The 21,783-nt window shown below is 35.4% G+C and overlaps 3 protein-coding genes across 6 annotated transcripts; 1 reads left to right on the top strand and 2 right to left on the bottom strand.

Moving 5' to 3' along the window:
- The first annotated feature begins 2,179 nt into the window (after positions 1-2,179).
- On the top strand, positions 2,180-10,471 carry LOC107008112 (monosaccharide-sensing protein 2-like). 4 transcript variants are annotated; one of them, XM_015207028.2, is made up of 8 exons: positions 2,180-2,403; positions 2,501-2,528; positions 2,621-2,753; positions 2,910-2,991; positions 3,220-3,786; positions 6,537-7,462; positions 8,766-8,953; positions 9,737-10,324. In XM_015207028.2, the coding sequence occupies exons 4-8, from the start codon at positions 2,913-2,915 to the stop codon at positions 10,179-10,181; spliced, it is 2,205 nt and encodes a 734-aa protein (XP_015062514.1). In that variant the 5' UTR covers positions 2,180-2,403; positions 2,501-2,528; positions 2,621-2,753; positions 2,910-2,912; the 3' UTR covers positions 10,182-10,324. The 4 variants fall into 4 exon arrangements, with proteins under 4 accessions (XP_015062514.1, XP_027767763.1, XP_015062512.1 ...); XM_027911962.1 differs by having other exon boundaries at positions 2,180-2,414; XM_015207026.2 differs by lacking the exons at positions 2,180-2,403; positions 2,501-2,528 and having other exon boundaries at positions 2,559-2,753; positions 9,737-10,471.
- Positions 10,472-10,668: 197 nt separating this feature from the next.
- LOC107008113 (homoserine kinase-like) lies at positions 10,669-12,274 on the bottom strand. The gene has a single exon (XM_015207030.2). The coding sequence runs from the start codon at positions 12,105-12,107 to the stop codon at positions 11,034-11,036; it is 1,074 nt and encodes a 357-aa protein (XP_015062516.1). The 5' UTR covers positions 12,108-12,274; the 3' UTR covers positions 10,669-11,033.
- A 307-nt stretch (positions 12,275-12,581) lies between these two features.
- LOC107026522 (glutamate receptor 3.2-like) lies at positions 12,582-17,220 on the bottom strand. Its single transcript, XM_015227520.2, has 9 exons — positions 17,106-17,220; positions 16,509-16,658; positions 16,309-16,373; positions 15,836-16,055; positions 14,403-15,745; positions 14,047-14,324; positions 13,815-13,846; positions 13,331-13,725; positions 12,582-13,191 (listed from the first exon to the last, which is right to left on the bottom strand). The coding sequence occupies exons 1-9, from the start codon at positions 17,218-17,220 to the stop codon at positions 12,790-12,792; spliced, it is 3,000 nt and encodes a 999-aa protein (XP_015083006.1). The 3' UTR covers positions 12,582-12,789.
- Positions 17,221-21,783: the final 4,563 nt, after the last annotated feature.

Here is a 21,783-nt window from a genome sequence, read left to right as displayed (position 1 = left end):
GGGGGGGGGGGGGGAGATTTAAAATTTTGAATTTCTTCATTTTATTAGGATTTGCCTCTATATGATTGAGAGTAAGAAGAAACATAAGCGTAATTTATGAAATTTAATTAATTTTCAGATTTTATTCCTTTTTAGCTCAACAAAAAGATTTTTTCTTGCATTATAATTAATGTACCTGGATGGTGAACTAATGTATCAGGATGGTGATTTATGTATCCGAAAGGTACAAATTTTAAAGAATTATTGTAATAAAAAAAAAGTAGGACAAAATGTAATTTACTCTTTACAAATTTTAAGTTAGGGATAAAATCATATATTTATATAAAAGAGAACCCTAGGCTCGCCTACGTGGCGCCACCACAAGCAAGAATTCCTTTTAAATTAATTTATCCAAAACTAGTCTTCCTCTTTGATGAAAATATGTGACTTTAATGAAAAATTGTGGTTTTATTGAAGAGTTGCGACTTTTATCAATAATTATGATTTTAATGAAGAATTGTGACTTTTATCAATAGTTGTGACTTTTATGAAATTAATTTATTTTCAAAACTAGCCTTCCTCTTTTATAAAAAAAATAAATTTGTGACTTTACTGAAGAGTTGCGACTTTTACTAAAAGTTGTCACTTTTATGAAAAATTGTGACTTTAATGAAGAGTTTCGACTTTTATGAAAAGTTGCGACTTCAATAAAAGGTTGCGACTTTATGAAAAGTTTTGACTTTTTATGGAAGATTGTGAAATTTCTGAAGGGTTGCACCTTTTCCAAATAGTTGCAACCTTTCTAATAAGACACAATAAACATCTGTTCACACTACGTTTTGTTTTTCTATAAATAGAGAGATTTCCTTTGATTTTAAAAGGGATAATACATAAATGTGCCATTTAACTTGACTTCAAATCACATCTATGCCTTTCAACTTTGGATGTGCACAAATAGACACTTAAACTTGTATAAAGTTGAACAAATAGACACACATGTCCTACATGTCATCCTATATGTCATTTTTTTATCCTACGTGGTGTCCTACGTGTATTGTGCCATGTAGGACTCATGTGTTTATTTATTTAAAAGTTGGATAGTTAAAGTGCCTGTTTGTGCATTAAGAAAGTTGGAGGTCAAAACTAAAATTTAAAGCAAAGTTTAAGGTCCAATATATGTATTATGTCATTTTAAAATAACAAAAAGCCTAATCTTCCTCTTCTACTTTCGCAAAATTAAATATTTGTATATTGTTCTCCTTTTGAGTGACTTACTGACATCACTATTTTTGTATCAATAAGTTGGTGAATAAAATAGTTCCATCCCGAGAGGATGCAATTCTTTAAATCTCTGGTATTAGAGGGAAATAGTTTTATTAAGGTGACATTGTGCATTAAGTGAACTCGATTTTTTTCTTTCTATTTCATTCTATTTTTACATATCCTGGTATGTTTTTCTTACAGTCATTAATATATGCTTATGATATTAATTGTTATTTTTTAGTACACGTTTTAAACTCTGTTGTTTATGTTTCTGCAAAATTATTGTCTGCGGTTATATAATTAACATATACACATATAGTATGTATGTTCATTGTGCAAAAATAATTATTATACACAGTTCTAAGAATTCATGTTTCGATATTCTATTTTAAATTTTATAACTTAAAGTAGTATATATAAGCTTACACATCATCGTATTACATAGATATGAAATTTCTCACTTATCAATTGAAGAAATTTATTACGCAAGTTCAAAAGTTATAATTGCTTTCATGTTCAAGCATAATTTCTTTTTTTAATATGTTGACAAATTTAATTTTCTCCGAAGACATATAACACAATCGTAGAATCTATGCAACTTAATTTTTCTTTTTATTATAAAGATGTCTTTGTATATATACTCTTATTTTCTTCTTTATTTCTTTTTAATGTTGATTAAAGAACCAATGATTTATTATTTCGTGAATAATTTATTCACTAGAGATTCTTGAGTTATTAAATTCATGTTGAAATATTACTACTATTTTTTTTAAAAAATCTATTTTTCCATTAATTTTAATGTTTAAATATTAGTAAAAAATTATTTACCTAGTATATATATATAAACATATGTTTTATTAAGTAGTTTTTCCAGAAAAAAAAACATGTATGTATATTTGGTGGGAAAATGGTAGATGGCGAGGGATAATAAATGTTGTATGATTTTTGAAACCCAGAACGGCAATATGCTAAATTTCCCCCCAAAAAAGAAGAAGACTTGTCCGGTGTCATTTCAGTCGCCGGCGAACACAGTTACGATGGTCGGAGCATTCGTAATAATATTATGTATTAGTGGATTTTACCTTTTCTTTTTAGTATAAAAATATAGGATGATGGAGAAGTTGCTGGAGGAAAGGACAGTTTCATCAATAGTCATGGATGGTTAAACCCTCGTATTATATTCTCCGTCTTTTTTCACTTCTTGTACTATTTGTTTACTCAATAATACCTACTTTAATTCCCCTTTCAAAATCATCAGGACAGCGAGGATGCTTACATGCTGGCAGGTGTCGCACTACAAAAGGAGTATATGCTTTTACTTTTTCATTCCTTTCCTAATTCCCAACACCAAAACCCTGTTTTGTTTTCTGAAATTCAGGTGCAGCTAGCTTGATAGTTGATTCTAAGACCGACTATACACAGCTTTCTATGGTTTCTAATTCTTCTCTCAAACTCGTCAAAGTGATTCAGCTCCCCTTTTCTTCATCTCGACTCACTTGAACGTTTTTAAGGTAAAAAGCTTCATCCCTACATATTCCAGCTGCTTCTAATTGCTCAATCGCTCTCTAACTATAACAAAGTTGGTGAAATCTTTCTCTCTTTCTATTGAAAGGTATCTATAATCATTAATAAGGATAACCAGCAGTGTTTTTTTTGTTTTTTTGAAGGAAATGAGTGGAGCTGTGCTTTTAGCAGTCGCTGCTGCAATTGGCAGCTTTTTGCAAGGATGGGACAATGCCACTATAGCTGGTAATCTTTTCCCAGCTCTTCAATACTGATTATTTTTTTCTTCAGTTAATTGTGAAATTCTATTTAACACTGCTAGTAATCATGATGTTGGGCCATATTTCCTCTTGATTTTTTTTTTCTTCAAATTTCAACAAGGTTATCCATGCTTTTTTTTTCTCCCCTTAGATGTTACTTAATGATATGTTTGAATTGGTTATAATTCTCTACTTATTTTGTTTTGAAATACAGGATCCATTCTATACATTAAAAGGGAATTTAATCTAGAAACAAAACCTACCATGGAAGGACTTATTGTTGCCATGTCACTTGTTGGTGCTGTCTTGATTACAACTTGCTCTGGTGCAATAGCTGACTGGCTTGGCCGTCGTCCCTTGCTCATAACTTCTTCGGTTCTTTATTTTGTTAGTGGCCTTGTAATGCTTTGGTCTCCAAATATCTATGTTCTACTTTTGGCAAGACTTCTGAATGGGTTTGGAGTTGGTTTGGCAGTTACCCTTGTCCCTATATACATATCAGAAACAGCACCACCAGAGATAAGGGGTTTATTGAACACTCTACCTCAGTTCACTGGCTGTGTTGGCATGTTCTTTTCATATTGCATGGTTTTTGGCATGTCGTTGATGAGTTCTCCCACATGGAGACTGATGCTTGGTGTGCTTTCTATCCCCTCCATTTTGTATTCTATATTGACAATATTTTACTTGCCTGAGTCCCCCAGATGGCTTGTGAGTAAAGGGAGAATGCTAGATGCAAAGCGGGTCTTGCAGAGGCTCCGTGGACAGGAAGATGTCTCTGGTGAGCTCATGGAATTTGTAGCAAAAGATATTGCAACCTAGTACTTATGCACCCCCTAAAGATATGAGTATGGTCTAGCATTTAACTGGCTTTTCATTAGCAATTTGGCGTATTTCCTAGAGTCAAATCATACCCCAAGTAGTTCACATCTTGACAGGTTCACTAAATTGATTCCCCCCCCCCCCTCCTTCCCCCCTTATAAACCTAGCCATTGAAGATAGAGTAATACAGCTAGTTCATCATCATAATTCATATATATATACATAAGTGGAAACAAAAAAAGTTAAAAGTTGAATTACAGTTTTAAATGCTGCAAAACATTCAACTATTTAATTTAAATATTAAATTGTTTCATATTAATTAACATGATAATGAATTTTGCACTTCCTTTGATTAATTCCTAATTTAAATATCTAATTTAATAATATTTATCATCTATAATCTATATGTATATAATTATAATGAGAAATTAATAATAATAATAATAATAAATCTAAAAATTTCTACATAAATTTGTCAACTTTTCTTCTCATAACTTTTTCTGTAACTCCTCTCATAAATAATATAATTTATGTGGATAAAATATTATCCTTTATGATAAAGAAAGAAATTTAATAATTTAAAAGGGTGCAAATCTGTAAAATGGAGAGACACATACTATTTGCTTTAAATATTCATATCCACAGCTCATATCTAATTCCTATTCAATTTTTTTACTTTTGATATCCATAACTCTCATCTTTTCATATCCATAACCTCTATAATTTAAACTAAAACTTTAAAATATCTTTTGGTATTCCTTCATTTCTATCCAGGTAAATTCAGCCTTTTTATTTCATGAAACCCCTACCAAGGTTATCGTTTTTATTCTTGTAGTTAAAGTAGATGAAGAAGACTCTTGAATATTGATATGATATGGGAGAAAGAGTCGATAAGAACTCGAAAATTTATGTACTAATTTTGTGTTTAGTTTTCTATCCATATTATTATCGATCAAAGTCTTAAGAAGTATGTATACATTGTACTTTTTTCCTTCTCTATTTTTTGTGTTTTTTCTCTATTAAACTTCTTAATTAGTTTTCTATGAATGCTTTATTGCCGTAAGTCTATATATTTACTTGAGCTCAAATTAGCCATTTGTGACTTTATTAAAAGTTTGTTAACTATAAATCAAAGTTCAAAAGCTATAGTTGGTTGCTTGAAACAATTAATTTGAAACATCAAAATATGCCCTTCATTGGTTTTTTGTTATATTATGAAAGATTTGTTTATAATTGTTGTATTATATTACTCATTACCTGCTCTTTGCATTTTAGTCATTCTAACATATCTATAAAAATTCACATGAACACGTCCAGAAACTAGTATACAAAAATGTGTAGAAAGTGAGTTCAGGATTGGATATATCAGGTAAACAACACTGCCTCAAAAAGAAAATAAAAACTAAAAACAAGTGCATATGGATGTTTCAGAATAACAAAGTTATCTTGTTATTATAGGATGGCTAGTTTGTAATGGAAATTTCAAATTAAGGACACAAATAATAGAAGGTGATCTTAGTCATTGCATAAATCTCTTTGAAATTTTTTTTCTTAGTCAATGAAAAATTAACTTGATTGTTAATTTCTATAAAATTCATAATACTACGTTGCTGTTTCTTCCTTTGTTTTTTCTAACTAGCTCTATAATGAACGTAATCGGTATTTAAGTCATCTGAAGTGGATGATTTATCAATCTTCAATTTTGGAACTTTTCCGGATCATCAAATCTGGAGAAAGATTTACACCTTTGAAACATCAAATTTTGAACTTTTCTCAAGAGTACTTTAGCATGATATATTCTTTTATCGTTGTTTCTTAAAAGATGGTGCAGCAAAAAGGTTGAAAGTATTTATTTAAAATGTCTCTCAATGATTTTATTTAAAATTAAGCTTTGCAACTACTAAATATTTTATTTAGTACTTATGTAGTAAACAGGTTGTTAAATCCCAGTTAAAAGTGTTACATGAGTTGGCACAAGAGGAGTATGAGATACTGCATCTTTTTATGAGTTTTCTCCCTGAATGTTCTCCTACTTCTTGAATAGTTATTCAGAATTTTAAACTTATGAAATAGCAAGATTGATAGTGTTGAATTTCGATACATTATACAGTATGGATTGATAATGTTAGAGTGGGTAAAAGTCCCACATTGGTTGGGGAATGCACTGCTGGTCTCCTTATATGGACCGGGGCAATCCTCCCCTCATGAGCTAGCTTTTGGGGTTGAGTTAGGTCAGGTGTCATAGCTTTACATATAAGACACTCAAAATTGGGAGTTCTGATTTTCTCGGACAAAGGTGTTGTCAAGATCTTTCCACACTTCCTAAATTGATTTTATTAATAGTAATACATGTTGAATTGCATGACCACCTCATCTAAAAACATAAGTTGTTAGATAGGATATAAACCTATCTTCTTAGTTATGCCTCTAGCAGGCCTGCTTGTCTTTTAGATGGGGCAATCGCATGAACTGTTCTACGTCATTTAGTTCAGTATTCACCTACGCATATAATCGGAACTGCAAATTTGGTGATTGTACTTGTTGGTTCTGTAAAGGTGGAAAAAAGTCATGAAATTTTCCATGTAAGATGCATAACACATTTTGGCTTTAGTGCTGGTCGGTTAGTTTATCAGTGATCATTGATTTCCTGAGAAAACGGCAAGGTTGCCATTTGCCATGTCTTAATAAGAGCGCAATTTCTATTTACAGAGGAAATGGCTTTGCTAGTTGAGGGTCTTGGAGTTGGTGGCGAAACATCAGTGGAGGAGTACATTGTTGGTCCAGCAAATGAACTTGCGGAGGACCAGGAACCAAGTGCTCAAAAAGATCAAATTAGGTTATATGGGCCTGAACAGGGACACTATTTGGTTGCTCGGCCTGTCACTGGGCAAAGTGTACTTGGTATTGCATCTCGCCAAGGAAGCACATTTGCACATATGCCCCTCATGGACCCTGTTGTCTCTCTGTTTGGCAGTGTGTATGAGAAGCTTCCGGATGCAGGAAGCAAGGGAAGCATGCTCTTTCCACATCTGGGCAGCATGTTTAGCGTTGCTGGAAATCAAACAAAAACTGAAGAATGGGATGAAGAAAACCTTGCCATTGAGGGCGACGATTATGCATCTGAGGCTGCAGCTGAAGAATCTGATGACAATTTGCAGAGCCCACTTATATCACGTCAGACAACAAACTTGGAAAAGGACATGGTTCCGCCTCCATCCCGTGGAAGTATTTTTAGCATGATGCAGGGTAATGATGGTGAACCAATTGGCAGTGCTGGCATTGGTGGTGGATGGCAGCTTGCATGGAAATGGACAGAGAGAGAAAGTGATAATGAAAAGGACGGAGGTTTTAAAAGAATATATTTGCATGAGAGTGGAGCTCAGGGAATTCGAAGGGGATCTTTAGTTTCTCTTGCTGGGGGTGATAAGCCTGCTGCTGGTGAATTTGTCCGTGCTGCTGCTTTGGTTTGTCAACCTGCTTTATATTCAAAAGATTTGATGGATCAACATCCTATTGGACCAGCTATGATTCATCCATCTGAAGCATCTGGAAAAGGGCCTAGTTGGGGAGATTTGTTTGAACCAGGAGTCCAGCATGCATTGATTGTTGGTGTGGGGATTCAAATACTTCAGCAGGTAATCGCTAATATTACTAGAAAAGAATGTAACTGCCGTCTTTCTTCCTTACATTTCAGTGACAGTCTTTCTCTTTTGCAGTTGTTCACGTTCCCTCCTTAAATATGGATTTGAAATCTGTAGCTTTCTTGCTATGTTTTAGAATCTTTTGAGTGTCCATTTGGCGCAATTGCTGTCTTAACAGTGATTCCAGAGATCTTATGCAGCTAAAAGTCAACTGTGAAGCATAATTATTTCTTTAAGAAGTGTAGTACATAGATTCTTTCCCAACCTTGTTATTTGGATCTGTCTTCCCACCTTCGACCTAAATTTCTGTTGATAGATTAGGAATTTGGGAAAATTTCTCTGCAGAATCATAAGAGATTAGACTCTCCATCTTGAATTGAATCTTATTCAAGGGATGACATGGATAAGTTGTGATCAGTCATGATATATGTTGAGCATTTCTTATAGATCATGGGAACCAAAAAAAAAAAAAACTGGATAATTAATAGGGCGATGTATGGTCAGTGTTCACAGAGATGGATATTGGTTAGAATTCGGTCGATGCAAAGTGATGTTCAATGGTGTCAGTTTTTGGAAGGTAGCATGAACGGAATATAATACCAGTGATTCGTTGGTTGCATTATAATTGAATAAGACATGCCTATTTATCTTTTCCTTTTTTTATATTTATAGAAGAATTGATGGAAAAATTTCAGGCAGGCATGGTATATTCATTATCTGAAGAGAGGGAGTATCCCTATGCTTCATGCTGGTCGTTGATATATGAAATACTCACATTTGCTGCTCGTAGTGCAATACCATTGCCCTTTATAGCCTCAGATTTAAATATTTCTTTTATACCTGGTGGTCAAGATTATAACTTAATTTAACCTCCAATTAAATACTGAAATAACACTCTTTTTGTGTAAAAAGTGACTTAGAAATTTCAAATAGACACGGTATATTCATTTGCTGATAATAGGGAGTATCCCTATATTTCATGCTGGTTGCTGATATATGAAATATTTGCAAACGCTGCTCGTACTGCTAGACGAATGTCCTTTATGGCCTCGGACTTAAATGTTTCTTTTGTGCCATAATTTAACCTCCAAATGTATACTGAAAAGACACTAATTTTAAAGATATTTGTACTTCTAATATCTTCCTGGTTTTTCTTTTTCACATCTTGGTTTGACATCCTTGAACAAGAATGCTACTGTCAGCTTGGTTAATATGACAAATATGGTGATCTATGCTATATCAAAATAGTGTCTGCTTTTCTTTGAAGTATTCTTACGTGGAATTGTTATTCATGCAGTTCTCAGGAATTAATGGAGTTATGCACTACACTCCGCAAATACTTGAGCAAGCAGGTGTAGGAGTTTTCTTGTCAAACTTAGGCATCAGTTCTGCTTCTGCATCTCTGCTTACAAGTGCAATCACAAATTTCTTAATGCTCCCTTCAATAGCCGTTGCCATGAGGCTTATGGATATCTCTGGCAGGAGGTAACTTCCTTTTGAGTAACTATTATGGAAAAAGTGAATATGATGTTTTTCATACGATGCTGCTTTAACTAACCTCCTAATTCACGCACTTGTCCTCCTAACTTTTTAGTTCCTTTTCCAAATGGCTCATAGTATTTTGGTTTGATTTCTCATCTCCAATTGTGAGGTGTTTCTCTTCACTCCCCTTCTCTCTTTAAAGGTCTAAGCCGTGCGTCAATAAACATGCCTGGAATGACTGTTTGCTAGATTGAGATGGGGTGATGGAGATATAGCAAAAACTCTGCTTTAATAGATGGAAGGCTGGGTGTGCTTTGGTAAGCGCTGGAAAATATAATGGCAGCAGGATTTAGTGGGAGGCTTCCCATTCAAACCAGGGTCTGAGCATATAAGGAAAAAGAACCTTCCTATGCACTAAATTATAGTCCTCTCATGAGGGGAGAAATGATTCAAATCCCTTCAATTTGCTGTCTGACTTGCTTCAGGTTAGAGTACAAGCAAGTTACATTGCCTCTTGGAAGCATTCCGGCTCATTTTAAGACGAGCTCTCTCATACATCTTTGTTTGTACGTTTGCTTTGGCAAATGTATAAACTCCTCCTCCACAGTGCTTGTCACTGAATAGACCTTAGCATCCTTTTTTGCCCACTTATGTATAGTAGATTTTAGCATTGAATGGTTACTTGTGCTTAAGGCTGAATAAGAAGTGAGTGGATGCTCTATTTTCCTTACCAGTCCTGCAAATCTGATTACTACCCTTGCCTTTCTGTGTATTGTTGTATTGCAGGAGTCTGCTGCTAGGCACAATTCCAATCTTAATAATAGCCCTCATTGGTTTAGTCATTGGAAGTTTAGTGACTATGGGGACTGTTGCGAAGGCTGCTATATCTACAGTCTGTGTTGTTTTGTACTTGTGCTCATTTGTTATGGGGTTCGGGCCCATTCCCAACATACTCTGTTCAGAGATATTTCCAACTCGGATCCGAGGAATATGCATTGCCATATGTGCCCTAGTGTTCTGGATTGGGGATATTACTATTACCTACGCACTACCTGCCATGCTGTCTTCTATTGGTCTTGCTGGTGTATTTGGCATCTATGCTATCGTCTGCGTTATATCATGGATATTTGTTTTCTTGAAAGTGCCTGAAACCAAGGGAATGCCTCTTGAAGTGATCTCGGAGTTGTTTGCTCTTGGTGCAAAGCAGGCTGCTGCTGCTGCTAACAACTAGTGTTGACCGTTTGACCACATGTTGCCTTGAATTTGCTTTTGTTTTTAAGGTTCCATTCTCTGATAAAGTGGTGTTTGCTATTCAGTTTTGTGAGTTGTAAAAAGAATTTTTAAATGAGTTATAAAACCTGTATCCTGTCGATTGCAACTGCAGTTTCCAGATTTCCATGTTTGGTTTGAGTACTGGTCAGTTGATTAGTGTTCATGCTTGTGTAGAACTCTGGCGAAATGCTGCAAAGGTGTTGGTTCGCTTTGTACAACTTATGGTGATTAAACGAAAAAACTTGTGAACCGCAAATGTCCTAATCACTGTTATCTCCTTGATCGGTTGGCCTGACAGTTTTGCATTGGATGTCCTCAGTTCCTAGCACCACATATCGGGAGATTATTATTTCAAATAAGTATTTGTTTATCAAAATGCTCAACGTCAAACTTGGAACTATGAGATTTAAAGTTTGAAAGAACAATTTCTTACTCAGTTTATACTCTTTTTCAACTTGTCTTAAAACTAATTTATTTTTTTTAATTGAAAAACCAATTCATGTCTCACCCTATTGTGAGGTATGTTTAGGAAAGAAAAAAAAAGAAGGTTTGCAGCTGTTCTATCTATTGCAGATGAGCAAAATCAGAGTTGAGGCAAATGGATAGGAAGGATGCATATGAATCATGTTACTAAGATAATGCAGATTCTACTTTTAGATGATGAGACCAAACTGCTGTTTTTCCTGCTCATGTCACAATGATTTCTAACAGTAGGAGGCGGCACAATATGCAGCAAAGGGAAGGTGGATATGGGAAGCAACCACACCACTTGAGTGAGTAGTGTTCACCAACAAACAGCATGCAGAAAAAATCATATGGGTTGGCTACTGACAAGCCTGGCACCAATACGGTCGAGCTTCTTCACCATTGCCAAGGCCTTCAGCTTGCCATGTTCCAGAAAAGCCTCTACCATTCTTTGCCCAATCTCTCTACCTGTCTCCTCATTGTCAGTCACTGCTACTGCTGTGGGCCCAGCTCCGCTAATGGTGCAGCCAAAAGCCCCTGCTTCCATTGCTGCCTTCTTCACTCCCTCCATTCCTGGAATTAGTGGTGTTCTCCTTGGCTCCACTATTTTATCGGAGGATAGTGCCTTACCAAAACCAGAAACGTCTCCCAGCAGCACGGATGCCACCAATGCACCTGCCTGACTACAGTTCCAAATGTGATGGGACATTGTTATCTCTTGAGGCAGTGCCTCCCTCATTTTCTTTGTTGGGGCCTCAAATTCCGGATTTGCCAGCACAAAGAAGAGGTTCTTTTCATGAGGGAAGTTCAACTGAATTAATTCAAGAGGATGGTAACTCCGGATCAATACGAAACCCCCCATTATAGCAGGTGCCACATTGTCTGCATGGTAACCGGAGACCTTGGATTCTGAATCTAACCCGGCAAGCACGAGGTCAGTCAGGGTCAGTGGGCGGCCAAAAAGCTCGTTGACAGCCACGGCAGCAGCAGCTGCACTAGCGGCGCTGGACCCCAGACCACTGCCCAAGGGCAAGCCCTTGTGAAGGGAGAGCGTAAGGCCCACCGATCGAATGTTGAGCATCTTCATGACAGAGATGGCAGCGATGCCAGCGCAATTCCAGCGAGGGTTTCTTCTGAGCTTCTTTCCGGCGCCGGATATGTCAGAAATAGAGACCTCGCCAGGGTGGACGTTGGGGTCAAGGCGGAGAGTGACGAAGTCGCCGATGCCGTCAACAGCGCAGCCAAGGAAGTCGAAACCAGGGCCGAGATTGGCAACGGTGGCTGGAGCAAAGGACTTGACAGAGGTGAAAACGGGTGGGGGCTCACTGCGGGAGTGAGCGGAGGGATTGACATTGCGATTCCGTGAGGAGGAGGAGGTGAAGAGCTTCAAATTCAGGGGAGAATGACATAACACGGCCATTGCAAGAGTGAATGCCAGAAGGCCAACATCAAAGCTAAAAATTCAATACTCTTAAATTTCTTTTCTATCAAATTTTCTATTTTGTTTCTCTCCCTCAAGATAAGGTTCTAACATTTAAAAGCCTACTCAAATCTCCTTCTACTCATTTCTTATACCTTCTATCTTTCTCTCTTTATTATATTAATCTTTGATCAAACCAAAACATTTTAAACAAGAAGATTTTTTTTACCATCTGTTAAAATTTGTGCACCAGTGAAATGTTGATTCCCTTTCATCCCAGTCATAACTCCGAATAGTATGGCTAATGAGCTTGCTAAAGTGCCAGGTTAAATATACTCCAGTTTTTTTTCCTCACTTCCCTTTACAAATTTGGAAATGTTAAGGGTCATATAATTGAGAGTAGACGAAAATGAGCTCTACCAACTAACCTAAGGGTGTAACAATTTGGTCCATACAGATATTGCATTCTCTCTCTTCTCTAGGTAACATCATTCATCCGTATGGAGTTGCACATAAAATAGCCCAAAACTTAAACATCTTAATAATTGTATTTAGCTACAAACACTAGGTCTATCTGTTGTTACATGATAAAAATAATAATTTGAATGTACAAAAATTCGAAATGAGAAAGGTGATTCCAGTCTCTCTTTTCATTTCAAGCTTTAATGATCATTGGCATTAGCTAAGGGTTTTCCATTTCCATCCGCTTTCTTTTCAACCTATTTGCAGATATCTCTGCCTTCTCATCCGCATAAGACAAGAACTTTTTAATAAGCCTTACCAAATGTGATATTCTAGTTCTACCAGTAGAACGATGTGTTAATTCAGGAAAATGTTGTTTGAACTTGTGCAACATCAAGCAGAAATATACAAGCAGAGCAAAACAGCAGGTAACTCCAGAAATGAGGAATAAACCCCAAAAGCTCTTTAATGGAAGCTGCTCTGTATCTGCTGCAGAGCTCTGCCCCCCACAGACTTTTCTGTTTAACCACTTCTTGCGGATCTTTTCTAGCTCTCCATTCTCAGACAATTGCAAGATTGCCGTTGAAATGTCAATGGCTAAGGGGGAGTCTCTCGGAAATGCCTATAAATTAATCGGATCAAGGTGTCAGCTTATGTTACATGACCAGCTTTCTGGATAAATCATTTCATTCATTTTTCCACTCATGTCCATGAAATATTACTTAACTAAATAAAAAGTGTTGTAGTAAGGAAATTCTTACAAATCCCCATCCACTTCTGGTGAACTCTGGGCCAACTTTTTGGAACCCGCAGTAAGTTGATAAAAACAGATCCACATATGGACGTTCATCAACCACAGCAGCAACTCTTCCTTGTTCAAGGGCATCAGCATATTCTTCTGGTGATCCAAGAGGAACAAGCCTAGACTTTGCAATGTTAACTTCTTCAAATAAATAGTTCTCAGCAAAAGAGCCTACCTGGTACCCAATTGCATCATTGCTTGTTACCAATGATTCAATTCCTTGTATAGATGAGGAGAGCTGTTGAACCGTTAGAAACGATGTCAAGCTTGCAGTATAGCTCGACGTAATTATCAAGATGACGAATAGCCATATAAGCAGTACAATTCGACCCAATGTGCTCACTGTGTTTTCTCCTGAGAGTTTTTTACGACTGATCCATTATGCCAAAAGTTAACGCTACAAATTATCTTGACTTTTGGAAAAAGAGAGACTAGATACTCACTTGGGGCTCCAAAAATAGTTGAGAAACTAAACCTGCAAATGAAAAATGACATACAATGAGATGAGTTCAAAATCCCAAAGAGAAATATGCATATTATGAGGTTGGAACATAAAGGAAACGCAAGAAATCAAATCAAAACACTGCTCCCCGTAGCTTTTTGGATAGGACCCTAGTACTTAAAACAGTAGTATTGAATTCCCAATGAGTACCTAACAGGAAGGCATCTACTCACCATAAAATTGTGACCATCTGCTTCTTGGGTGGGCCACGAAATTCATCATTAAATTTGTGCTCTAGTATCCACACTACGGTTCCCACAACAAGGCAAAAAGCAGATATGACTCCCCACGTAAGGGGAGTAAATGGCCGCAGGAAAGCCCAAGCAATCGATCTTATCTTCTTCACATGTACCACCACCACTAACCCTGAATCTGCGTATGGTTGACTAAAATCCATAATCTTTGTGCGGTTCGTTACAATTGTAATGTCACCCACTACAGCATCAAACACCTATCATGGAATAAGAAAAATGATGTTACATTGATTGTTAAAAATGCATAGAGTGAATATACTTGCATTGGAACTCACATCAACTGTGATCATGTTTACTAACTCACTGTAGCTTGGATTTTTGTGTCCGTCGCCAAACATGATGAATTTATGTGGCACAGGGTATGGAAGACACTTTAAGGCTGCAAGGAAGACATCTATGCTGTATCCATGGACCACTCCACTTCCTTCTTCTTCTGAAACAAAAGCTTTGTAGCTCACTCTCCTTGGGACTCCAATCCTTAATGGCCTACCATTGTCGGGAAATATCCATCCACGTGGTCTTTTTGTAGTTTGCCCTGGCCATATAACCTGATCCAATCGTTGAGTGGAACTTGACCTGTTTGCTGGTTTGGCATAAAGAGATTCCGGAGGCACAACGGATAGCCCAGAGTAATTACACCAGTATCCTATTTGCCTCATCAATCCTATGCCAGCTACATTGAGAACATCAAATGAGGGACGGGGCATGGATCTATCTGGGTTAAATGCAATGGGACCACTTACCCCAGTCATATTGGTCTTTAATATGTTACTAAGCAGTTGTTTACCACCATCAAATATGCTGAGAGCAGCAAGATTCATTGTCTTTCCAGCAAAACTGTTCAAATTGGAATCATTCGAGTAGGTGATTTTGCCTCCATGATCGAAAAACTCTTTGACGGCATGGGCAATCATCCAAACAGTATCGTAGGCATATAGACCATAAACATTCAAAGCTATGGAGCCATTGCTCAACTTGTTCCACCTTGACAAAAAAGCCCTCTTCTTTGGGGAATCAGGCGTGTGGGAGCGAAGGGTAAGAGCACCTTGTATAGAGGTAGCCACCTTTGGTGAAACTGAAGTTGAATCGAGGGTACTGGAAAGCCAAGAAGTAGCTATCCAAACATATTCACTAGTCATCATTCCAAGGTCGTGGGCAATCTCAAAGACCTTGAGACCTGTTATGGATGATGTATGGAGAACAATAACTCGAGATTCCATTGATGTGACCTTAACCAACTGGTCCACGATCAGGTCACGACTAGATATAGGTTCAGGGGGGAGTATTGCCTTGTATGATATCTTACACCGCCTCTCAGCAAGTTTATCACCTAGAGCTGTAATACTATTTTTGGCTTGATCATCTTCTGAGAAAATAGCAACGACTTGTCTGTATTGGAAATAACTTATCATGTCTGCTACAGCAGTCATTAGAAAAAGATCATTGGGAGCTGTCTGAATGAAGTAGGGGTACTGTAGAGGTGATAGTGTTGGGTCCAATGCTGTAAAAGATAAGAGGGGGACATGGAGTTGGTTGACAAGGTGAGAGAGTACATGGGCAATCACAGAACTTTGAGGGCCAATTACAGCTACAGTATCGGTCTCCATGAATTGTAATGCTGTCCCATATATATATAATATATAGATAGATTAATAAAGAAGAGTGATTGTAAATAGTATAGTTTACATATAATGGAAAAGATCAATACCTCCAATGATCCCTAGGAATCCACTGTAGTTTGAATCATGCAGGGTGAGAGCAAGTTTTCTACCACCGAGAAGTGAGGGATCAGAATTAACGTCTTGAACAGCAGCTTCCATGGCGATTTTGGCAACTTTGCCGTTTGTGGTGCCAAACGAAAAGATGGCTCCGATTTTCACCTCATCAGCTTGTCCAATAATAAAGCAGAGGAAGACAAACACAAACCACTTTAAATTCATGAATCTTGAATGAAGGGATCGGAGAGGCTGGGATGGTGAGTAGTTGAAAATGAACTTGTGATATATCATGCATGATTAATTATAAAATGAAGTTTAATTCTCAAGTAAAAGAAAAGCCAAAATGGCCAGCCCAGCAAGCATTAAAAAGTATACTAGTAGATTATAAAATATGCAGGGAGGTGGATGGATTAGGAAGTGAGAATACTTGAGTATAGAGGAACTTCCCCTTAATAATTAATACCTTGTCATCCATTCTAAGATTAACAACCACTCCACCCCCGCTATAACAACATAAAGATAAAAAAGCTGCTCCCAGCAAAAAGCATAGAACATACTCTAAAACAAATCTTTCATTTTCTACCATATTAAATATTGATGATTGGAAGAAAACAAACATTTCTTCCCTTACTGACCCTAAAAAATAATTTATTTATTTTTTGCCGTGATTTCCGGATATCACTTTGCGAACCCGACTAGCTGTATCCATCGGGTCCCGCTGTTTCAAGACGGGTTCGCCACGGTTAGTTTTCGGGGTCCTGGAGATGCGACCAATTTGTAATGCCTCCAGTGGTCCTGCTGAGGCTCGAACTCCTTTAAAAAAAAAAAATTGATGAACAGGTGCACCCAAAAATTTAAAATCAAACTATGTAACATTGATATTTTTTTATGAATAAATGTTCCAAAATTTTAAAAATCAAATCGCATGATATGTAGCTTTTAATATTTATATTTAATTTAATATGAAATAAATAAACAAAGTAAAAAAAATCTATGGTGACGATAACAATATCAAAACATGAAAAATGAAAGCAGAATCAAACGAGATCATCTTTTATTCTCTTTTTAACAGCATTGTACAAATATTAGAATCTGTTTATCAACTTTTTTCAGACCCATTTTGAGCCTATTTACATTAGGCGCATTATTTAGCAACCCAAATTATTCAATTCAATTCCTAACCCAAGCCCATTGTTAAATTCCTACAACCATATCAGCCGAGCCAAACCTATCAGCAAATCCAGACCAACAAGACAATACCCAGCAACGCCCAACAACGACCCATGCGTCTTTGTTCTTCTTCTTCCTCGACACGAAGAAACCCAGAACTTTCAGCAGTCCAAAATCGAAACCCAGAAACAATCTCGCAACCCATCAGCCCAGCAAATCAACCCGAATCACGTTGTTGTCTCGATCTCGATGCTTCCTTATCCTTTGCTTCGGATGGCTCCCCTCATTTTGCGGTTGAGAAATTCGTACAGAAATTCAAGCTGGCAGCCCTTATCTTCTAAGAAATTCGAATTTCGAAGGGGAATTCATCCAAATGGTTCCCGTTTTTCAGTCCTAGTTTTCCCCTATATATAGCCTCTTCTTCCTCATTGTTCAGAGTGGAAAAGAGGTTGGGGTAAATTCTTTTAAGTTAGTGACAGAAGACAGTGCAATATGTTAGGGAAAACGCGAACAAACATAAAAATATATATGGTAAAAGTAATGAAAATAAAATGGGAAAATAATGACACCAAGAATTTTACGTGGAAACCCTCCTGAATAAAGGAAAAAATCACGGGCCAAGAGGAGCAATTGATATTATTATAGTAAGGAATTTTACAATGTGTAGTCACGAATACAATACTCAAAGTGACTACTACACACTAAAAGGAATAACACTCTTTTGGTTTCCGTCTTACTAAAATATCGCTCACACTTATTTTTCTTCACAGACTATTTTCTTGTATAGTCTATGGAATACCTCATTTTGCTCTCAAAATGGTTTTTCTCTCTAACTTGGTGTATTCTACAAATGAGCAAGAATGCTCTATTTATAGAAGGATAAAACCATGCCTATGTCACTAATGACATATGTAAATATAGCAAAGTCAAGAATGGTTGCAAATCTTACCAATTTGCCAACCACCAAATCTTTTACTTTTAACTCCAATTACTATTCCTTTTTAACAATTGTTTGTACCAATTGAATAGCTAAAGTTGACTAAAAAATGGGATGGATTCAACACAATAGACTCGAAAAAAGAGATATCCATAGTTATCGTCTGGGGCTCTGAGTTCTGTTTTCGTTTCTTTCTGTGTCTCTCATCGAAATTTCTTTGTCGAAATCCGTTTAATGGTGGTGAAAGCTCGTTGCCTTCATCTCGTTTCACCTAGTAGCTGCCCGGGAAAAGGTAACATTTCCTCCGACAGTTTTTCTCTTCATCTCTCTTTTCTATTTTGTTTTGTGAATGTTGAAAAATCATTGTTCTGTCTATTAAATTTGACAAGATTCAAAATGGATTAATGAGAAGATATGGTAGTTAGGAAGATAATTCTTCATTGGTATAAAAGTCAAGATAACAACTTTTGTAGGTGAAATTTAGGTGAACTATAAATTGATTTCACAAGGTAAATGTTGATATTTTGACATATTGTGATGTCATGGATGACATCAATAGGAAGAATTTACTCCTATAAATAGGTAGCTCCTAATTCATTTGTAACACACCTCTCACTTGCCTTCTCATCTCCTAAGGCATTTGTTCTTCTTTCTCTCTTGTAGTATTTCACTTGTACTCTTTTGGAGTGAAATAAATATTGGTTGGTTGTGTCCGAGGAGTAGGCAAAAGAAAACAAAAGTTTGCCGAACCTCGTTAATTCCTGGTGTTCTTTCTCTTGTTGTCTCATTTACTATTTATTAGCTACTTTTAGATATAGTAATTGTGATTCCATCACTCTCTATATATTCGGCTTCCGCAACACTGTCGTTTGTTGGTTGTTTGTTGGTTAGTTATCGTTAGATCGGTGTTGTTTTGGTGTGAAAGTATATATTCTTGGTCATTTTCTAGGGGTTAGTCATAATATTGAGTAAAAGTTTTGTTACTTTTTGATCCAGTTCATTGTTTTCTGTTAAGATTGATGCCTATTTTCCTTTTCTAATTAGTGCCAACATACTGGAAAATACTAGCTTTATTTAGTAACCATAACAAGTTCCATTTTTAGTTGAGCATTAGAGTGTTTGCTTTTCTCTATTTTGAGCCATCTTGCAACCAAAAATGTTGTGTTCCTGTTTTTATTGTTCTCTCTTTGGTTACTTTTAAAATTGATGGCATGAATTTGTAAATTAGTTGCTAGCACCATATAATTTTTTTTCAGAAATCTTTTATTTCGCAATAGCTTTTGGTTTCTTATGTGTTCGATTTGGGTTGTGAGTTGAGAATACTTGCGAGAGTCATCTTTTATTTGTTTAGGTTCCTTCAAAGTAGTAAATATTTTGCTAGGGAAATGGTTGTTGTTCTTATTTTAACATTTGAAATCGTAGTGTGCTGAGCTTTCGATTTGTTTCACTAATAGTTGTTATCTGTAGTTCAATTTCTTTGGATAGTATGTTTAACTTCTTAATGAAGTTTGGATGCAAAAGCTTGCAATAACAATGGCAAGAGGGAAAGAACGTGGTGAGTTGTTCCTAGGTTTAAACTATGCTGAAACTCAATAGGCGAACAACTGGAATTTGTTAATAGATCAAATTACAAATAAAATGATAACTATTTTCAATAGTTAATTTATTGTAAATTTTAAAACTTTTGATGTCATCTTTAACTAATTGATGTAAATGATACATATGAAATAAGAAAGTCAATTTATATAATCTGAAGATATTTTTACTTGTTAATTATGTGATCTGTAATTTTTTTAGAAACTTTTAATTATATATGATATTTCATTTATTTAAATTCATGTGACACTACTAAAATTTTAAAAATTAACTATATTTTTTTTTTTAAAAAAATGTGCCTCTAATATATTATTCTCTTATATATATGGAGTAATTAGATTCAACAATTTAATTTGCCAAAAGCTAAACAAAATGAGAAAATTAAAGAGTAATAAGTTGTGAGAAACAATTAAAAAGAAAAAAAATGGGAATTACAGTTGAAGAATGAAAAGAAAGGTTGAAAGAAACAGAACAGGGATAAACAAGGGGCCCACATTTCTACTGAAGTAAAGGAAAATAAAAAATAAAGGTCATGGTAGAAGCTCCTCGGTAGCCTCTTATTATATAAGAGAAAATATTTGTAATAATGTTAGTCGTGTGTCAAAAAGTTAGACCATCTTCAACCGACACCCAATTTTTATATTATTTTGTGTATGAATAACACTATTCATCACATATATTCACTTTATTAAATATTTTAATATTATTTCATTATACAAAACTTTCAATTAAACATTATATAAATTTGTATGTTTTAATTAAATATTTTATATCTTTAATTATTTTTTATGTAATATTTTTATAATATTATTTTTAGATATAAAAGTTAGCTTTTTATAAATTATTTTTTCTATATTTAATTTTTTTTAAAAATTAAATTTATATTAATCTACTATAAATGATAGTAATTGAATATGAGAAAATTACACGGATAAACAAACTTATACTATTTAATTACTCATCACAACTATAGTTTGCTATAATTACCACTCGTGACTAACATTATACATTAATTATGTGGGCTGATTTCAAGTTTGTATAATTAGTCATGTTTGTATATGTATAATTCGCCAGGGTATACAAATAAATATGTATAATATACAATTTTTTAGCCTATATACATTTATAATTCACCTTTCTCCCACTCTCTGCCCTCTTCGCTCGCCTCTCTCCTCCCTCTCTCAATCTCGCTTGCCATTTATAAAAATGTATATGTATAATATCAGTTATATACAAATATATACATATACAATTCACCTCTCTCCCACTCTCTGCCTTCTCTCGCACGCGCCTCTCGATCTCGCTCGCCTCTCTCCTCTCTCTCCCAATCTCGATTGCCTATCTCCTCCCTCTCCCAATCTCTCTTGCCATATATACAATTACATATGTATAATATACAATTATCTAACCAATATACATATACAATTTACCTTTCCCCCCCTCTCTCGCCTCTCTCCTCTCTCTCCCAGTATCTCTCGCCTCTCTCCTCCATATAACATGTAGTTACAAATTGTAACTATCAAATTATAGCTATGGAGAGTAATTACTTATTTTTAAGTGGCTATATGTGAAAGTTTCTCATTAAATATAACTACAATTAATAATTTTATATTATAATTTTATTTGCACAAAAATCAACAGTGCAGATAAAATAATTTTATATTAAACGACTATCAAAGAAAATAATATGATTATAACTGGTGAATGTTTTAGAAAGAATTTGTTTTATGAAATAAGAAAATATAAATCAAATAATAATAATAATATAATAATCAAGAAAGAGAAAAATATTTTTTTTAATACATTCCTAATTCTTATCCACTTTTCCTTTTGTAGTTGTCCTTAATTACTTCCCGTAGCTCATGGTCGTGGGTCAAGAGCCAACTTAGGAGCTGCAGACCATGAACCTACGGACATGCAGGACTGTCAGTAGGTCGTTCTAAGGCAAAATGTTATAATGCAGGTGTCTTAAACCAAGCTTTGTTTCAATCCACAGTTTTCTATAATTTTTTTAAAATATTAAATTTTTATTTCATCTACTTTAGAATTAATAGAAATTAAATAATAAACTACTACGTCAATAATTTTTTTCTTAACAATTCAAAAGTGCTTAATTGATTAGAGAACAAGGAACATAAATTTTGATGAGCTGGATTGGAGTATGGTCGGATATACCTTACTGCACACACGTTTTGCTGATTTTGTGTTTATCCGTTTTTTTCGTACATTTTACTT

Source organism: Solanum pennellii, chromosome 1 (genome assembly GCF_001406875.1).
Source record: "Solanum pennellii chromosome 1, SPENNV200".
Lineage (NCBI taxonomy): Eukaryota > Viridiplantae > Streptophyta > Magnoliopsida > Solanales > Solanaceae > Solanum > Solanum pennellii.
The sequence above is the reverse complement of the archived record's forward strand: the minus strand, read 5'-3'. Positions and strand labels throughout refer to the sequence as shown.

Excerpts from the sequence above, each read along its gene's own strand:
- LOC107008112 (XM_015207026.2), top strand. The coding sequence starts at position 2,913 with ATGAGTGGAGCTGTGCTTTTAGCAGTCGCTGCTGCAATTGGCAGCTTT. Across the intron at positions 2,992-3,219 it reads GGACAATGCCACTATAGCTG|GATCCATTCTATACATTAAA; the intron begins GTAATCTTTTCC and ends TTTGAAATACAG. Across the intron at positions 3,787-6,536 it reads TGGACAGGAAGATGTCTCTG|AGGAAATGGCTTTGCTAGTT; the intron begins GTGAGCTCATGG and ends TTCTATTTACAG.
- LOC107008113 (XM_015207030.2), bottom strand. The coding sequence starts at position 12,107 with ATGGCCGTGTTATGTCATTCTCCCCTGAATTTGAAGCTCTTCACCTCC.
- LOC107026522 (XM_015227520.2), bottom strand. The coding sequence starts at position 17,220 with ATGGGTTGCGAGATTGTTTCTGGGTTTCGATTTTGGACTGCTGAAAGT. Across the intron at positions 15,746-15,835 it reads ATTCCTAGGGATCATTGGAG|CATTACAATTCATGGAGACC; the intron begins GTATTGATCTTT and ends TATATGGGACAG. Across the intron at positions 14,325-14,402 it reads TAAACATGATCACAGTTGAT|GTGTTTGATGCTGTAGTGGG; the intron begins GTGAGTTCCAAT and ends ATTCCATGATAG.